The sequence below is a fragment of the Mustela nivalis genome (genome assembly GCF_964662115.1).
Source record: "Mustela nivalis genome assembly, chromosome: 17".
NCBI classification, from domain to species: Eukaryota; Metazoa; Chordata; class Mammalia; order Carnivora; family Mustelidae; genus Mustela; species Mustela nivalis.
Genome location: NC_139036.1, coordinates 10,633,223 through 10,652,956, shown reverse-complemented (window position 1 = coordinate 10,652,956; position 19,734 = coordinate 10,633,223). Strand labels below are relative to the sequence as shown.

At 53.2% G+C, this 19,734-nt stretch overlaps 1 protein-coding gene across 1 annotated transcript in view; it reads right to left on the bottom strand.

Annotated features, from left to right (window-relative positions):
• The window catches only part of LRRC75A (leucine rich repeat containing 75A), a 43,141-nt gene that overhangs the window by 5,234 nt on the left and 18,173 nt on the right, over positions 1–19,734 (bottom strand). Inside the window, exon 2 of the mRNA XM_082705779.1 lies at positions 9,649–9,777. Within this exon, the coding sequence (XP_082561905.1) occupies positions 9,649–9,777 (129 nt within the window). The remainder of the gene's footprint in view (positions 1–9,648; positions 9,778–19,734) is intronic.

Below are 19,734 nucleotides of genomic sequence, written 5' to 3'. Positions count from 1 at the left end.
ACAAAGGTTTACTGAGCACCTACTAGGTGCCAGACAATTGTTCTAGGCAAAAAGAAGAAAGGGAAATATTTTTATGATGGTGCATGTGGGAAAATGTCAAAAGTAGGAAAAGAAACAAGAAAGGAGTATCCAAGTCCTTTCCAGCCCAATGCATTTGTCTACTGTAATCCTAGTCTGGCCCTTCAGCACTTTTTTTTTAAAGACTAAGTTCTACACCCAATGTGGGGCTTGAATCCAAAAACAAGAGTCCCATGCTCTACTGACTGATTGAGATGCAGCAGGCCCATCAGCATTTGAGTTTGAAATCCTGGGTATTAATTTTTTAAAAAGATTTGATTTATTTATTTGACAGAGATCACAAGTAGGCAGAGAGGCAGGCAGAGAGAGAATGGGAAGCAGGCTCCCCACTGAGCAGAGAGCCTGATGTGGGGCTCAATCCCAGGACCCTGAGACCATGACCTGAGCCAAAGGCAGAGGCTTTAACCTACTGAGCCACCCAGGCGCCCCCAGAAACCCTGGGTATTATGTCCTAAATTGTCTCCCACCAAAGTTCTTAAATTTAAGTCCTAAACCCAGGTATCTCAGACTACAGCTGTATGTAGAAATAGGGCCTCACAGAGCAATTCAGTTAAAATGAGGTCATCTGGGGTGGGCCCTAATCCAATGTGACTGGTGTCCTCATGAAAAGGGATTAGGTCACAGACACACACAGAGGAAAGACCACATGAGGGCTCTGGAGAAGCCGGTCATCTTCAAGCCAAGAAGAGGAATCAGAAGAAACCAACCCTGTGAACATCTTGATCTTAGACTTGCAGCCTTCACAGCTATGAGGAAATGAATTTCTGTTGTTTAAATGGTATTTTGTTATGGCGGCCCTGACAAACTTACATTGGGTTTAGAGAGATGCTAGAGAGACTCCACCTCTGTCCCAAGGGAAGTCAGCTCAATAGACAGTCACCAAGCCCTGGGGGAGGGGGGCCAAGAGTGAGTGAGGTACAACCTTGAGCCCATGTCCAGTGCCTGGCACACAGCGGGCACTCAATAAAGGCCAGTGGATGGTTGTTACCATCAACATTCTGCTAGTGGACATGCAGCATATTAAGTTCGTATATGTGCTGCCGAAGCGAGCACGCATATTAAGTTCGTAAGAGCACGGACTCAGAGCCAAACTGTGTGGGCGTGAACCCTTGCTTTGCCACCTCCTCTGTGACCTTGGGCAAGTCACTTGGCCTTCAGTCCTCCTCTGTGAAGGGATAATAATGTCCCAATGCACGGGACATTTTGTGAGGATGAAATGAGCCCCCATTTGTACAGGGCTGTGACTATAGCTCAGGACACAGCTAGCTCTCCAGTTATGCTCACTGTGTCAATCATGTCCGGAACGAGAAGAGTAACGTCGACAGGCAAAACTCTGGCAGGGTAGAGGAAGATGAATCCTCCCTAGGCTCAGATGTGCATCGGGGCTTTCAGGACGGATGGATTCATGATTTTTGCATGGAGAGAGGAAACGAGGCATCCCTGGGTGAGGAGGAATTGTGTGCAACGGTTTGAGGTTGGGGGTGTTATAGGCAGGGGAGCAGGTGACAGTCTGGGGTCACATCTCACCACCTCCACAGTTACCACGTTGGTCCAAGCCACTATCATCTGTCAGCTGGTTTGTTGCACACGGACCTTACGCTAGGACTTCATGGAATTCCCACGACACCCCAGAGTGGAACTGCTCTCATTAGCCCCATTTTACAGAGGAGGAAACTGAGGCACAGAGAGCAGCGCTGGAGCTGTTGGAAAGGCAAGAAAAGAAGACCCTGAAGGCAAGAGACGAGAGAGGAGGCAGGAAAGGGGAATGTTGACTATCCAAAGAGGTAAAGCATCTGAGCAGGGATCCAGGAGACAGAGGCTCCAGATGGAAGAGAATCGGTGTAGACAGCACCTCCGGTCTCTGGTTCTCCAAGAACCTCACTTCCTTCTGCCCCAGCCTGCCTGTCTGACAAACGTCACCTGTCGCTTCAGGCGATTACACTCTCAACGTTTGGGTTGCCGTGTTCTGATTCCAGACTTTGTTTCTTGCTAAGCCTCCTCATTCGGTTGTGTGTGATGTGATGGGAAGACGGAGCCACAGGCAGCGGCTCGATCGGGGGAGAACAGCAGGATCGTGTTTGCATTTTGGGACTGTCCCTCTGACAGACAGGGTCTGGGGCCAGGTCCATCTGCTTTGTGCAGTTTGGGGCCTCTGTGCTGGGCCTGCGGAAAGCCCTGAGAGTGATGGAAACTGAACAGTGCCCAGGATGGAGAGGGTGTGGGCAGGGCGGGGATAAGGAAGGATCCAGGTTTTGGGCTTAGGTCCTGGGTAGAAGGCAAGGGGCTCCAGGAGAGAAGGGGATGAGAAAGCAAGATGGGGGGAATGAGCGCTCACTCGGTACCACGTGGAGTCTGAGGGTATCTGTGAGTCCCTCCTGGGAGATGTAACTGGATTTATGTGGCTGTGGCTCAAGACACACTCATCAGCCTCTGATTTACCCTCCAGCTGTGGAATGAGGTGAGGCGGAAAGCAAGGGGCAGGGGGAGGACACATCAGACTGGAAGGGATGGAGAAGGCACAGTGTAGCCATGGGCACAATGGCTTCTCCTCCAATAAGGAGGCCTTGTCCAGAAGAGGCGCACAGAGGGGAGGTCATGGTGGGGGCCCTGGTGAAGGCCAACTCTGGAGGCCAAATGGAGGATGGGAGGCGACAGCAGAGATGGCGCCTTGAGAGCTGTGGTTCTTCCCTTGGGGTTCTTACATCCTGGAATTACCAAGGGGCTTTAAAAAACCCTGCCTGGGGGCACCTGGGTGGCTCAGTGGGTTAAGCCACTGCCTTCGGCTCAGGTCATGATCTCAGGGTCCTGGGATCGAGTCCCGCATCGGGCTCTCTGCTCCACAGGGAGCCTGCTTCCTCCTCTCTCTGCCTGCCTCTCTGCCTACTTGTGATCTCTCTCTGTCAAATAAAAAAATAAAATCTTAAAAAAAAAAAAACAAACAACAAAAAAAAAACCCTGCCTGGGCCACCCCCAGCAGGAGTGGGCAGCTTGCATGCAGAGATTTTTTTTTTTTTTAAAAGCTCCATATATGATTCCTGTGTCGCCAAGGTGGAAAAGGACCGGGGCAAACTTTCAGAGGGGCAGGGCTGGGGATGGATTGGGTGGTCGGTCTGGCATCACTCCTGGGACCACCCCAAAGCCAGAACATTGCCACTCTCCCGCGGCACCTGCTCCACAGATGAGCACCGAGCTCCAAAGCTTCGGCTGCTCCTTCAAACACTTCCGTGGGGGGTGGGGGGGTGGGTGTCAGCCTCTGGGCCTGAGCCTCTGGGCCTGAGCCACTGGGCAGAGAAAAGAAGAAACAAAGAGGAAAAGGCGGCAAAGCAGCCGCCGCAGTGCGCCGGCGCTGCCACAAGGGGGCAGCTGTGTGCAAGGCGCCGCAATGGGCTGAACGCGCGTCGCGGTTCCCCGCCCGGGAGACTGAGCAAGCCGGTTTCCTCACCAACAAGGACAACAGATACGGTCACCTCACAGGCGATTTGAGACTCAGCGTGGGCTGGTGTCCTCATAGAAGGGAGAGCTCGCTTCCGTCTGCCTGGGCTACATAAACAGCAGCTAACATTAACCGCGCGTCTACTAGGTTAGGCGTCGCCTCTGCGCACTGCGCGCACGAGCTCACGACGGTCCTGTAACTCACAAGGATCCTATGAAACGGGGGCTACTATCAACCCCACTTTACAAAGGAGGGAATTGAGGCATAAAGAAGCTGACTAGACAGGCAAGCCCCACAACGTGTAAAATGGAATGAGGACGCAAAGCCCGGCTCCGGGGTTGGCATCCTTCCCAACCTGCCCTCCCGCCCTGCGCTGCCCTCCTGGGGATAAATCATTTGCTTAGGTGGGTTCAAGGTGTTTCATTTGTACCGGCAAAAGTCTTAAGCAAGCCCATCTAGTCCCCCCACCCCCAACTCCAGGTCTCCCTCCCGCGGAGAAGAGGACAAAGCAGGACTGACTCAAAACTGGAGAAGGAGAGGGTGGGGAAGGCAGGGGCTGGAAGGGGAGGGAGGAGGCAGAGGAGGAGAAAGTGTCGTTCCCGCGTGGTTTCCAGCAACAGCAGCCACGCGCCCCTTGTGCAACGTTGGCCGAGGAGTGTGACCACCGGCCCCACAAGTTACCCGGTCCGTGCACCCCGCACCCAGCGCTCCGCGGGCTGCAGGCCCCTCTCTGCTCCTCAAAGTGGTGAGGCCCCGCAGCCCCTTTGTGCAACCAGACCCCATCCCACGCTGCAGCTGATTGGTCCAGAAGCGGGCACTGGCGGAGCGCAGCCAATCAGCTCTTTTCTGGCGACGAGACACACCCCCCGCTGCTCCCAGGGCTGGACACCGACCAGTAGACTCGCAGCCCCCGGGAATGGAGAGTGAGGCCCGGGGGAGCCCAGAGGAGGGGTGGAGAGATGTCTGCACAGCGTTTCGTCAGTACTTCTATCCCATCCTTCCAAGCTTGGCTGTCTTTGGGCCCCACGAAAGCCCTCGGTATTAGGACCAATTATTTTCCTAGCTTGAGGCGCCAAAAATCCCTCGTCACCCACACCTGGGGCTCAAAGGCAGTTTGTGGAATTAATTCTGCAGCTCTTCCTGCCACCCAAGGAAGGAAGGAGAGGGGCAAGATGCAAGTCTTAGGTAGCTGGGCATTGCAGGGTGGAGCGAGGGTCCCGAAGCACTGGGGCCTCCTATTGCCTCTGACCGGGGCCAGGGGGCTGGAGAGGACCCTGAGGGACTCTGGTTGACCTGTCAGGAAGAATGCTCAAGGCAGACCGCAGTCCCCTCCAGGAGGGGCCACAGCACCCGATGCTTCTCCACCTGTCGCCTGTCCGATGGGGGCTCCCATCCGCCATCTTGGCTTCCCCAGTCCCCCAAACAAGCACAGCCCTCCACTAGCTCTGGCCAATGGCTTCCCTTACTCATTCATTTTTTTTTTTTTTTTAAGATTTTATTTATTTGACAGATCACAAGTAGGCAGAGAGGGGGGGGGGGAAGCAGGCTCCCCGCTGAGCAGAGAGCGGGATGCGGGGCTCGATCCCAGGACCCCAGGATCATGACCTGAGCCGAAGGCAGAGGCTTAACCCACTGAGCCACCCAGGCACCCCCCTCACTCATTCATAAACTCATTCTTCAGCTATTGACCGTCCTTCCTCCCACAAGCTGGATCCTGCTCTGGATATGGGGAGACTTGAGCACTATAGACAGCATCGCAGGGCCTCCTGCCCCAACTTCCAGTTGGGTTCAGCTAATGAGAGTGATTGGAGTGAGACCAGAGAGCAGGAGGAAGGATCCTTCCTACTCTCATTCCCTCCCAGCTTCAGCATGTGAGGCAGCCAGACACCAAGAGCGCCCCACAGACCCTGGCCTCCTGTCACCGCCCCCTCCTGTCCTCTCCTGCTCTGCATCAGGGTTGATCTGGGTGATGCATAGAATGTGGCAAGGTCATAAGAGATACTGTGGTGTCTGCCTTGTTCTTTTCTCGGATCACCTGCTCTGGGCTAAGCCAGCTGCCGTGGAGAGAAAACTCAAGTGGTTCTATGGAAAGACCCATGCGGCAAGAAACTGAAGCCTCCTGCCACCAGCCAAAGAGTGGGCCAGCTCGGAAGGGGGCCTGCCTGTGGATCCTTGGAGCCCTGGCCACTGTCTGGAGGGACCCCAAGCTAGAATTACCTAGTCACACAGTAGAGACTGCCCAGGGATAAAGCCCGACCGTTTAAAGCGTGGAGTTCTGGGGTCATCTGACACACCGCAATAGAAGACACAGCACCGTCCTGGGAAGGGAGCTCTCATGGCTCTGGTCACAGCTTGTACTAAGCCCTGCCTGATGCAAGATGTCACTGCGAACAAGACAGATGCCATCTCCTCCCCCTTCGGCAATACCACTGTTCTCACGGGGGCTGGCCAACCGTGTGTCAGGCGACAAAGAGACAAGCCAGATAACTTGGGAGACCAGTGAGAGAAATGAAGCCCTCAACAGGACACGGGGTGACCGGGGGAGCCGTGTCAATGACGAGGCTGGTCACAGAAGGTTCTGGAGAGGCTGAGTCTGAATGGAGGAGCTGGGGAGCCCACGCAGAGGTGGAGGCAGCAAGGTCCTTGGGGCAGGAGAGATCTGGTTGCTCCAGGAACTGAGAGGAGGCCCAGGTGGCCCAAGCCGCTGAGTGAGCGGAGTGGAGAGAATGATACAGGAGATTTGGGTGGGGGGCCACGGATGGGGTTTGGGTTTTAGTGAAAGTAGGACACCAGCCCACGTGGGAGGTTTCTCAGCAAGGTTCTTGGGGGGTCCACATTGATTTTGACCTTGCACATTGCTCCCTGGCTGCTCCCAGAGCACAGAGGGCTGGGAGGCATGACGGGGTGTGGAGGGCTGGCACTGGGGCCCAGGGGAGGAAGGAGTGTCTAAACTTGCCTGCGACATGATCTGTGCTGGTGGTGTGATGGTTTGGGTGCGGGAGGGGTGGTGACTCATGGACACTCAGGCAGAAATGTCCAAGAGGTGGGTGACTTTTGAGCTGGAAGCTGGGCTGTGGATGAATCAACACATAGTCATGGGCGAGATGGGGTTTTGCTTGTCCCCTCCTTCTCGGGGCACACACAGACCCACCCCCATCTAGGGCCTAGGCCCATGTCCAGGTGGGACACCAGAGGGGGCTTTGGGTAGGCTGGGACTCATTCAAGGGGGGTCGTCTTAGTTGTAGGGTTAGTGGTCTGGTGGTTCCTCACCGAGACCGGACAAGGAAGGGCTATTTCCTTTGTCCCACATCACTGTTGAGGGAGGCGGCCCCTTGAGGTTGATGGTTTTGACATCTCTGATCTGAAGTTCTCAGATGAAAGATCTAAGAACAGAAGTCCTGACCAGCCCCGAGCCAGCTCACGTTTTGGGGTCAGTGCACTCAGAGTCTGCCCTTATCACCAGCTTTGGGGCCCCAGAGCCAGGACCTTCAGCTCTGGCCTCAACCACAACCAGGAGAGCCCTTCCAAAGGGCCTCTCCGGCCACATGGTCTTGGGTATGGCTAGGGGAACAGCTAGGACCCGGGGCCTCTGACCGGGCTGACACCCCTGACTTGCTCTGGAAATCAGGAAATCCCAGGCCGTCCCCTTGTTCTCCAAGACTCTGAGCCCAATCCCTGCCTCGGTGTCCCACCACAGACCTGTTGGGTCTGAGCACCCTGCTTGGCTCGTGATGGGTGCTCACTGACTAGGGACAGCTTAGCTTTTGGGTAGAGGGTGCTCAGTCCTGCCAAGCACACTCTGGAGAGAATCAGTTCACTGAACCCCGCCCCCCAGCTATAGCTCTACAGGGGGCGGTATTGTTATGCGCCTTTGGAGTTGAGGAAAACACAGGTCAGCTAAAGAAGTGGCCTGAGAAAGCTACCTCATGATGGGGGAAGGTGGGGGGGGGGGTGGGAGATGGGGAGTGGAGGGGGTTGGGGGGTGGGGCGGCAATGTTTGTGTCCCCCACCCCACAACTCCTAGGTTGAACCCCATACCCGGATGATGGTGTCTGGAGGTAGGATCTTTAGGAGGGGAAGTAGGATTAGATGAGGTCATGAGGGTTGGAAGAAGAAAACAGCCAGCTGGCTTGCTTTCTGCCAACCTGAAGCCACAATTTGAAGGTGGCCGTCCGCAAACTGGGAAGAGGGCTCTCGCCAGAACCGGGCCTTGCCGGCACCCTGATCTTGGACTTCTGGCTTCCAGAACTGTGAGCAATACCATTCTGTTGATTCTAAGCCACCCAGTCAGGGGCAATGTGTTGTAGCGGCCTGAGCTCAGAGCCCCCCAGGTACAGCCCTTGTACTCCCCACCAGACGGAGGGGACAGGTCTCAGCCCAGAACCCCTTGGGGCACCTCCCGTGTCCTGTGGTTTGCATGGGCGGTTACCCACCTGCAAACCCTCCTCCTCCGGCCCAGATGCAGCCCCACAAGTCCACCCCCCGCCCCCCCCCAGCACTGGGAACATAGGGGTTGGGTGCCTGAGCACAGCCTGCAACCAACCCAGAACTGGGTCCAATCACACCTGCGTCCCTTTTATCAGACTGCTTCATTACCTGACTTTGGTCTTCCTCAACTCCAAAATGGGCATAAAAATAACATCCCTCCTATTGAGCTGTTCCAAGTGCCCTGTGATCGGTCACCCTGTCACCTGGGGGCATCTGAATTTACGTTCCAGAAAAGGCAGAGAGAGGTCTGGCACCTGCGAGGCCTCGGACAGACCCTGCTCACAGCTTCCCCAGGCTGAGCCAGGTAGAATGGGAATGAGAAGGGAAGGTGATTCTAGGCCCAGCGGGTTCCCCTGCGGCTCCTGGCGCCAGCCCCTCTCCCTCAGGCCCCGAGGTTCCCAGCCTGCCAAGCCTCCTTACCCGCTTTTTCTTACGTCCCCTATTTGAGCCCCGTATCCTTGCCTTCTGCTGCATCCTACCACCAGCCCCAACACCCCTCCTCCCCCAATGGCTGCCCCCACCCTTCAGAGCTAGCTCCTCCCCTCAGAACCTTGGCCCCAGACAGCCCCAGGAGCCAGAGAGAAGGCCGCAGACAGAGGCCCGGATGGAGGCCCAGCTCCAGAACAATATTGCCCGCGCTCAAGTCTGCGCTTGCTTAGGTCAAGGGAGGGTGGGTTTGACCAGCACGCCCTCCCTCTTCTCCTCAATCCTACTCTGGAAGCAAAAGCCACCCTCAGGCACTCCTGGGTCCTGCTCTAGGCTTCCTGGCCCTGTCACAGAGGAAAGCCTTCTTTTGGAAGCTGCTGGAAAATGAGGGATGGGAGAGAAGAGCTCCAGAGTGGAGCTGCCCCCACACTGGCCCTCCCCTTCCCTGCTGGGGTCATGCTGGGTAAGCTGGCCCGGCACCCCGTGAGGAGGGGGGGCAGACGCTCCCATCTGGAATTTGGCTAAGCATCACCCGCCCTCGGAGCGCTCCCTTCTCAGCTCTGGAAGCCAGGCAGACGTGGGCTTGAGCAAAGTGGGGGGATGTGTGTAAAATGACATTCAGCCTTCGAGAGGAAGGCCGTTGGGAGTGCTGAGGACTGAGGCCCTGGAAAGCACCAAGTGGGGTCACTGCTAGATTTACATGGCACCTTTGTGCAAATAGGAAGAGGTCCACCACTAGACGGACACAGGCTTGAGCCAGTGCCTGTGAGTTGGTGGCAGAGAGAGGGCTGGAACTGAACTGTCTCCTGCCACCTTGGCGTGTGCCTGTCTTTGTGCAAGGTACAACGCACACAACTGTCCATGGCGGTCCTCGCCCATATCACAGGGGTGGCTACTCAGCTCCAGTCCCATAAAATGAGGGCTCCCTGCTGCAGGAGTGTCCCATTATTCAAGGGCAGCTGAACAGGGAGAAATGTGTGAAATAGTCTGAGTTCTAAATGTTGGCGATGAGTCCAGATTTAATATCCCCACGGGTCAAACACAACCTGGGCTCATGGATGCTGGGCCTTAGGACAGGGTGGGCACCCCAGGCCCCGCTGGTTTGTCCTCCTTGGGCCCCGGGCAGTAGCGACCAGCCCTCCCTGGATCCTTAGCCGCTCTGGCCAGAAAGGCGCCCGCCTCCCACCCCCAGAGGTGGCTGGCTCAGACCACGGCTGCCCTACCGGCTTGGGGCAGTGGATGTAGCGGGCCAGGCTGATGATGAGGTCGTGTGTGATCGGGTCCACCAGGTTCCTGAAGCTGGCATAGCGGTACAGAACGTCATCTAGAGAGGTCGACTCCATGCCCAGGTCCTGCAAGAGGAAAGGATGCCCAGAGGTCAGGGGTGGCCCAGTCTTACCCTTGAGTCCCACCCAACACACCCAAAACAGCCCCCTGGAGGTGGCTTAGCACCTACCCCCCACCACACCCTGGCCAGGGAAGAGACCCACTCCCCACCTTCAAGAAGCTTTCCTAGTTGCAAGGAAGCATCTTAGAACCTCCCCCAGAGGGCCAGGAAAACTCGTGGAGAGATGGTCTTCCCAGTGCATGCACGTCTCCCAAGCCCTCCAACGTCGGACGAAGAGCACTCCTCCAGCCCACCCAACCCAGGAGGAAGCCAAAGGCGGGCTGGCCGTTGTATGAGAGGCTGCTTTTCTACATAGGGCAAACCTTGGAAACGGCATGTGTTGCAAATCCCCCTGCTCTGTGATAGGGTCCCTTGTACTGATAATGATTTTTTTTTCATTTTCTGTGGTCATCTTTACTGCTCCTTCTGCAGATGACCCAACCTCAGTGCTCCTTTGCCTTGGGGTTGGGGTGGGGCAAATTTCTGGATTACGGGATTGCAAGGAAAAACTGCCGGGGACCCAGAAGAAAACCCCATATCAAGTGGGAGGGAGGAGAGGGAGCATGGGGAAAAGGGGCCCTGAGAGGGCTGGGGGCAGAGGTTTTCCAAGCCTGAGGAGGGACAAGGGTTTGGGGGGCACCACACTCTGAGAGCCCCAGCTGGGAGCCCCTGGAGATACCCCTGCCCACCTGCCCCCATGGACTTGGCCACAAACAGTCGCTAGTGTGGAGTAGGACCCAGGAGCCCCCCTCCAGGTGTTCTGGCCTAAGACCCCCAAGATTCCTGCCCCACCCCAGGGAAAAAGCAGGCTCCCCAAACACGACTAATGCTTTAATTCCCCACCAGTCAAGTTGAAAGAGCCTTAATTGCTTTAGAGAAGCAGAGAAACATGGTTTTCTACCCTAGAGGGCTAGAATAAACTTTATGCCCTGTACGTGCGAAGGGACATGGGTAAACACCGTGACTTTCTCAACACCTGTCCCTGGTTTCTGTTGTCATCGGGATTGTGGGACTGTGATTTCTGTCCTCAGCTTGGTGCCTTGCCCAGATCAGGCCATGACAGGAATGATGACATTCCTGCCCACAGCCCACCGTGAGGACCAAGGAGGCCACCGAGGGTGGGCAGGGAAAGCAAGGATGAGCCATTTGTGCTGCCTTCACCCTCTGGGCCCCTAGGCACCCCCCACCAAGCCACTCACGGGGCTGCCCCAGCACAGCCCGGAGGAGGAAGGCTCCAGAGCTGGTTGGCCAGGATCCTGCACCCTGGGGACATGAAATGTCACCTGATGGGTGAGTCCCAGCAGAGGTTTGCTCCCTGTCATGTCAGTGGGGGATCCTGAACTTTTCCAAACACCTTTCCCGTGTGATTCTTAGAAATCCCAGTAAGGCAAGTAGGTTGGGCATCATGATTCCCAATTTACAGATGGAGAAACTAAGGCCCAGGGTTTCAGGAATGGGATGAACGACATTACGGTTCTAGTTAGCTCTGAAGTGCAGATTTGAAATATGCAAACAGCGTACACATCCTAAAAGTTCTCGTCGGAAAGAAAAAACACGTTTTTTTCTCCCGCTTCCCCAAAATGACACGAGGTGAGGATGTGAACTTACTGTGGTCCTCGTTTCAGCGTATGTAAGTCAATCATCATTCTGTGCACTTTAAACTTACAAAAGGCTTTAACGCAGTTATATCCCAATAACAATGAGAGGGGAAAAAATCACATATAGTAAATATGTTTTTATTTTATTTTTTATTTTTATATTTTTTAAGACTTTATGTATTCATTTGACAGAAAGAGAACACAAAAGTGGGGGGACCGAGTGGCAGAGGGAGAGGGGGAAGCAGGCTCCTCACTGAGCAGGGAGCCCGATGTGGGGCTCGATCCCAGGACCCCGGGCTCCCGACCTGAGCCAAAGGCAGATGCAGGTGCCCCAATAAAGATTTTTTTAAACAATAATTTCAGGAATGGTGGGGGTGACTGACATTTCTAAGGGCAAAGAAAGAAAGGGTCTTTGCGGGGGCATCTGGAGGGGCCTGGGCACCGTGCCCTCCGCCCTGCTGAGGAAACTTGCTGAACCCGCGCTCTGGCTGGGTCTTACCTGCCACTGAAGGGACACTTTGATCCCTTCCCCTTGTTAGAAAGGAATGGACACCAAGGGCCAGTCTTGGGGCTCTTGTCTTCCATTCGGCAGGACTGACTCTCGGAGGCTAGAAGCCCTCCGTCAGGTTCTCTGGCTGCCGAAATAATTTCCTGGGGACCTAGATGCGGGGCTCAAGGGCTGGTGCGGAAGCTGGCAAAGGGAGGCTTTGCCCAGTCCCAGAGCCGAAGGCCTTCGTGGAACTAAATAAAACACCATCTTAGGCCTCTGTCCCTACCCTGGCTTGTTCCATCCCTCGGCCAGGGCTGTGTCCTGGGCAAGCTACCTCATGTCACTGAGTCTCAGTTTCCTTATCTGTAAAATGGAGCCAGTGACCATCCCCGTCACAGGTAGGTGAGAGGAATAAAACCAGGTTAACACGTAAAGCAGGGAAGAATATCACCAACACAGCTCTCCCCACCCGACAATCCTTCCCTCCACCCCCGCCCCTGCAAGACCCTTCCTCTTCTCACACAGTGATTCGTGACCTCTTTTTGGACCACAGACCCTTCTGAGAAGGTGACAGAAGTCACGACCTCTCTCTCCAGAAAACCTGGGAATTAGGCCTCATGGTAGCAGGGCCCGGACCCTTGGGATTGTGGAACACAAACTCCTTCTTAGGAATGCGCAGAAGTGCAGCCCACCCTCCCTGTGACAGGAGGAGGCTGGGAATGTAGGAAATTGGGGGGTGGGGGGCGTCGTCAAAGGGCCTCTGTTCTAGGGTCTTGGAAGGCCCCTGTGTCATAGGGCCAAGGCTTCCCTCTCCTGGGGCAGGGACCCATGGGTGGAAACAGAGGGGTGGTGACTGTCACAGTCAGAGGCTGGATTTGTGGCCACAGGAGGACAGAAGATAGATTTACCTTTCCTTTCCTGCCTGTCCTGCAGGCTGGGCTGCCCCTCTGTGAGTTGTTACCTGAACATAACCTCTGCCTCCCCCATCTTGCCCCCGTGTAACCCTCTGCTCAGCGCGCACCCCATCTCATGCTGGTCTCCACTCCCTGTCCCTGAGGGCCCCTGCAGAAAGCACCACATCCAGGTCTACCCAGTCCTGACCCACTGACGGTCGGCCAGAGACGTCTTCCCTCTTAGGCTCTGTTGGCCCATCTGTGAAATGGGCTGATGAACCACACTCTTCATTACCAAACCGTATTATCAAGATCTTGGGGCTGACTGATGGCAAACACAAGAGAGGCCAGAAGAGTCCTCAAGGCTTGGGACCCGTTTCTCGACAGAGCAGCTCTGTTGGCCTCCTTTTGGTTAAAAAAACAAAACAAAAAACCCAACAAAACAAAACAACCCCCCAAAGTAGGGGGGGTGGGGGGTAGAAGTTTTGAAAACTTCACAGTTGGCCTGGCTGAGTGCTTGGGCTCTTGCCCTCCTACCAGCCCTGCCCCGTCTCCCCCTTCCCCTCCTCTCCAGGCCAGTAGAGGCCTTCCATCTGGGGAGGACCAAGAAAAGCCTCCTTGTGAAGCCTGGAGGCTGGGGCAGGTCTGGGCAGAATGTTCGTCCCAGAGCCCCCATTCCGTGTCCTCCTGCCCTCGTGGTCATTCCGGGCTCCTGGCCCGCTGACAGTGGTCCCAGCTCCCTGGGCTGCTGCTGATGTCGGGGTTGATTCAGCTGTTGCGTGGGGGCTGGGGGTAGGCAGGGAGCAGGCAGGAAGGGGGTGGGGAGGAGTGTCTGGGTCTCTGCAGGAGGCGACTTTGCTTGGAGAGTGTCACCTGCAGGGGAGCAAGGGGCCCAACGGCAGCTCATGCCACCTCGCCTAAGTGGAGTCCCCATGTCACTTGAGTGAGAAGAATCAGGCTTAAGGACTTGTTCCAGTGGAAAGAGAGATGCTGGGAGTGAGGTTAAGGATACTGGCCTTCCAGTGAGTAGAGTGAGACCCATATAGATCACCATTAGATCAGCATTTCTCGAAGTGTGGTCTCTAGTCCCTTTCAGGGGCCCTGTGATGTCCTCTTCTCCAATGACCTATCAGCGCGACCTAGATTTTCTTTGCAGACTTCAACCAAAACAACACACCGCCAGAGACCCAGTGCAGAAGAGGCGGGTGTGAGCGTTCAGCTGTTTTCTTTAAAGCCACACATTAAAGAGATCCACAAAAGTGTGAAACAGTGTCACACTCCTCAGTAAAAGGCTTTTCTTATGGGGGAAAGAAAAATTTTTCTTTTGGAAAATATAGTTATTTTTGTAAAAGTTTATTTCACATGCGAGATTATTAATTTAAAAAAAATTAATAAATAAATCTTTTTTTTTTTTAAAGTAAGCTCCATGCCCAATGTGGGGCTTGAACTCATGACCCCGAGATCAAGACTCGCATGCTCTACCAACTGAGCCAGCCAGGCACCCCCAGAATGAATACAGACACCTGTAAAATACCTTTGTTTCAATTTCTAATATAGTACCTGGCATCCCTCCACTAGATTTAACCCATATAAAGAAAATCTCTCTTTGAGGTCCTCCGTGATTTTCAAGGGCACAAAGTTTCCTCCAAACACTAAAAATTAAATAAATAAATAAAATAAAAACACTAAAAATAGAACTACCATGCAATCCAGCAATCCCACTTCTGGGTATGTATCTAAAGGAAATGAAAACAGTCCACTGGAGAGCCACATGCACGGCCATGTTCACTGCAGCATTATTCCTAATATCCAAGAGACGGAAGCAACCTAAGTGTCTATCCATGGCGGAAGGGACAAGGAAGCTGTGGTATATAAATATATACAGACGACAGAATACTATTCCGTTGTGAGAAAAAAGGAAGTCCTGCCATTTGCGACAACATGGATGGACCTTGACGGCAAGATGCTAAGTGAGATCAGTCAGACAGAGAAAGATAAATACTGGATGACCTCACTTACTTTTTTTTTTTTTTTTAAAGATTTTATTTGTTATTTATTTGATAGACAGAGGTCACAAGTAGACAGAGAGGCAGGCAGAGAGAGAGAGGGAGAAGCAGGCTCCCTGCTGAGCAGAGAGCCCGATGCGGGGCTCGATTCCAGGACCCTGGGATCATGACCTGAGCCGAAGGCAGAAGCTTTAACCCACTGAGCCACCTAGGCACCCCCCTCACTTACTTTTTTAAAAAAAGGTTTTATTTACTTATTTTGAGAGCGAGAGAACGAGCAAGAACACAAACAGGGAGGAGGGGGCAGACGGAGAAGGAGAAGCAGACTCCTCGCGGAGCAGGGAACCCCACAAGGGGCTTCAAGGAGATCATGACCTGAGCTGAAAGCAGATGCTTAATTGACTGAGCCACCCAGGTGCCCGAATGACCTCACTTATATGTGGAATCTAGAAAGGACCAAACTTGGAAACACAGGGTAGGATGGTGGTGAGCAGAGGCTGGGGGTGGATTTAAGGGTACATAGTAGCAACTAGTAGCTAAATAATTCTTGGGGATCTAATACACAGTACCCTGACTGTAGACAAGAAAACTATGACAAACATTAACCTCCCAAAGAGACTAGATCTTAACTGTTCCCACCACTAGAAGAAATGACAACTATGTGATCCCCAGATGCGTTCGCTAACCCAATGGCATACGGCAACATCGGTGTATCAAAGCAAAGCTGTACACCTGAAACATTCAATTATTACATAATATTTTTAAAATGACATCTCAATTTCATATACTGTATTTCAATGATAAACATAGTAAATATATATTAAGTATTACAATATCAATTATATCTCAGCTTTTTTTTTTTTAGGGTTTATTTAATCTCTGCACCCAACATGGGGCTCAGACTCATGACCTGGAGGTCATGAGTTGCTTGTTTTTCTGACTGAGACAACCGGGCACCCCTCAGTTTTAAAAAGAGATTAAACAGGGCACCTGGGTGGCTCAGTGGGTTAAGCCACTGCCTTCGGCTCAGGTCATGATCTCAGGGTCTTGGGATTGAGTCTCACATGGGGCTCTCTGCTCAGCAGGGGGCCTGCTTCCCTCCCTCTCTCTGCCTGCCTCTTTGCCTACTTGTAATCTCTGCCTGTCAAATAAATAAATAAAATCTTTAAAAAAAAAAAAAGAGAGAGAGAGATTAAACAGAGAGTATGAAGAAATCCTGATACCAAAAGAAATTTGAGAACTTCAGGGTTATGATAATGGGGTGCTCTGGGAAAAAGGGGCTAACCTGAGGTTTGGGGAGCTGGGTTAGGAGCTGGGAGCCTCTGAGAAGGGTTTATCTGCCCCAAGCCTTCCCTTTGGGTCCCGCAGAAAACTCCTACTCTATACATAGCAAGCTTTCTTTCTTTCTTGAGTTACCCTGACCCCTTGAGGGCTGATCTGAGGGGTCCAGGAGAGGGAAGTTCCCCACACACCCATGGATGGTGTCTGGGAGAAGGAGCGACATCCGTCCAAGAGACTGACTCCAGACTTCCAACTTAGTGATGAATGGCTCTGGAGAACTGGCACCCTGGGGACTAAGTCCACAGGACCTGGACAGGGGCTGGGAGGGAGGGTCACTGGGAATTTCCTTGCTTTATCAGTGTATCAGCTCCATCCCCTGCTTGGTCATTGGGGCTACCACTGAAGAGCCAATTTCTGCTCTTTTTTTTTTTTTTAAAGATTTTATTTATTTATTTATTTGATAGAGATTGCAACTAGTCAGAGAGGCAGGCAGGGAGAGAGAGGAGGAAGCAGGCTCCCTGCTGAGCAGAGAGCCCGATGCGGGGCTCGATCCCAGGATCCTGGGATCATGACCTGAGCTGAAGGCAGAAGCTTAACCAACTGAGCCACCCAGGTGTCCCCAAAACTATTTTGGAATGAAATCACACCTGCAGATGATCTGGCTAGATAATGCCTCAGTTGCTACTCATCCCTTGGCTGCCCTTGGCACGGCCGCCCCAGATGACTCTGAGGCCAGCTGATGCTTGTCCTTAGCTTCTTTTTTCTGCCCCAGGTCCACAGGATGGTTTTGCCACCAACCTCTAGCTGCCTCTCCTGGACAGCCCCAGCACACTGTCCCTTTCCTGGAAACACCAGTTCCGCAAATAGGGAGACCTAAAAACCCATTTCTGTCTTTATAACAATCTTTCACAGTCACCAAAGGGGCATCCCTACATGATATCCCTCAAAACTCCAAAAGTCCCTTCCCAGAATATCTCCCCAACCCCCAAATGCCCTTCAACGTCACCTCTCCATGCTGCCAACCCTCTCAGCACCCAGCCTTTCCCTTCCTGATACAAACCAACTTCACATCTCTGGCTGATCCGGATCTTAGATCAACCCCCTCCCCACCTGGAAAATATCAAGTGTTAGTAAAGACGGGAGGAAATTGGACCGCTCCCGCTTGCTGATGAGAATGTAAAAGGATGCAGTCACTGCGGAAAACAGTCTGGCACTTCCTCAAAAAATTAAAAACAGAATTACCATATACTCCCCCAGAGAACCGAGAGCAGGGACTCAAGCCAGTATCTGCACACCTGTTCATAGCTGCACTATTCACAGCAGCCGAAAGGTGGAAAGAACCCAGCCGCAGACTGGGTTGACACGTACAATGTGTGGTTGACACATACAATGGAATCTTAATGGGTCGCAAAAGGGAATTGAAATCCCACATAAGCCACACCCTGGATGAACCTTGAGACATTGTGCTAAGTAAAATAAGTCCCTCGCAATAAGTGGGACTTATATGAAGTTCCAAGAGCCATCAAATTCATAGAGGCGGAAAGTAGGACGGTGGCTCCCAGGGGCTCGGGGGGATAAGGAATGGGGAGTTTGTGTTGACCGGGTATGGAGTTTCAGCTTTGCAACACGACAAAAGCTCTGGAGGCGGATCATAGAACAATGTGAACACACCCAACATTGACCTGTAAAAATGGTTAAGATGGTACAGTTTATGGTTTGCGTATTTTGTAACAATTTAAGAAAAGACCCAGGAAGGCAAACCTAGACACCGTCTGGAGGTAAGAGGCAGCATCGGGAGAAGGGGGCCTGCGCATCTGGCTAATTTTTTTTTTTTCTATCACACTTGGTTATTAAAAGTTTTTGCCACCGTCTTCAAACGTGAAACCTTTTCACAGTCTGTCTTTTATCAGGAAAATCAACATTGGCTCCCGGAGTCTTCTGATTTTATCATTTATTCTTTTATTTTATTTATTTATTTTAGATTTTATTTATTTATTTGACACAGATCACAAGTAGTCAGAGAGGCAGGCAGAGAGGAGGAAGCAGGCTCCTCGCTGGCAGAGACCCCGATGTGGGGCTCAATCCCAGGACCCCAGGATCATGACCTGAGCCGAGGGCAGAAGCTTAAACCCACTGAGCCACCCAGGTGCCCCTATTCTTTTATTTTATTTTTAAAAAGATTTTATTTATTTAGTCAGAGCGGCAGGCAGAGGGAGAGGGAGAAGCAGGCTCTCTGCTGAACAGGGAGTCTGATGCGGGGCTTGAACCCAGGACCCTGAGGAAAGCAGCTGTTCAACCAACTGAGCCACCCAGGTGCCCCCTATTTTAAGGATTCTGTTTCTAAGTAATCTCCACACCCAGCATGGGGCTTGAACCCACAACCCTGAGATCGAGAGTCACACGCTTTCCTTCCTTGTCCCTGGCCTTGAGCTCCTGTTCCACAGCACGAGGCTCGGCTCGCACTGCCTCCCCTACACCCAGAGTCCCCCCCACACACACACCACTTGCTCCCCCTTGAAGGAGGCACAATCTAGCAAGATCCACGTCTATCATCTGCCTTGTGGGAGACACTGTGACTTATAATAAGAAATACATATTTGTCCTTTGTCCCCATTTCTGGCACAGAGCTCTTAAAACCTCTGAAATTTCTTAAGTGATGAAAGGGACAGACGTGTCCTGTCATGTTAATGAGGTGGCTTTTGGAAACCCCCTGGATCACCTAGTGAAGGGGGCTGGTTGCTGCTGTTAGAGGGCTGGAACTGCCAGTGCCCCCCCTCATCCCCTGCCCTATGAGTCCCTTCCATGTAGCGGTTCTGAGTTATATCCTTTGTAGTACACGGTCATCTAGTAAGTACACTGTCTCCCCGAGTTTATGAGCGGCGCTAGCAAGTTAATCGAACCCCAGGAGGGGTTTGGAGAACCTACAGCTTGTGGGTCAGAAGCAAAGGCGACAATCTGGACTTTCAATTGGCATCTGAAGTGGGGGTGGGGGGCTGTCTTGTAGGACCCGAGCCCTCACCGTGTTGGATCTGGGGATTCTCTCTCCAGGCAGACAGTGTCAGAATGGGGCTGAGTGGCAGGGCACCTGGCTAAGGCCGGGTGGTGGTGCCTGTTGGTGGTAAACCACGCCCATGCATTGGAATCGGGAACAGGAATTGGGAACCTTGTCCCAGGGCTGCTTCCTGGGTAAGAGTCCACTCCACCTCTTCAGGCTCTGGCTTGCTGAGAAAGCCAGCTCAGAGCCCAGCCTTGGACACTGAGCCAACGTGACTGTGACCTTGGTTAGGGATACTCCCCACGCCCCCCTCCACCTCCCCTCCCCCGCCTCCTCCCTGCTCCCTGGTGGCTCCTGGAGGCAGGGGAGGGCTGTGCCAAGGGAAGGCTGTAAGCACCACTCTTTCTACCCCCAAATCACCACTTGAGTAGGAAAGGGACACTTTGCCTGACTTCCTGATTAATGAAGTCTTCAGATGGAGGTAGAAAGGGGTTTCCCTCCTTCCTTCAGGAGGCTTCAGATCCATCACAAGAAGCCGGGGGCCCGCTCTGTCTGTCTGAGACTGAAAGGAGGTTCCTTCCAGCCTGTCCACCTGTCTCTGTTTTCAGCATTTTTCATCTCTCTCTCTTTTTCTTTGGCAGGTCTTCTTAGGTATTTTA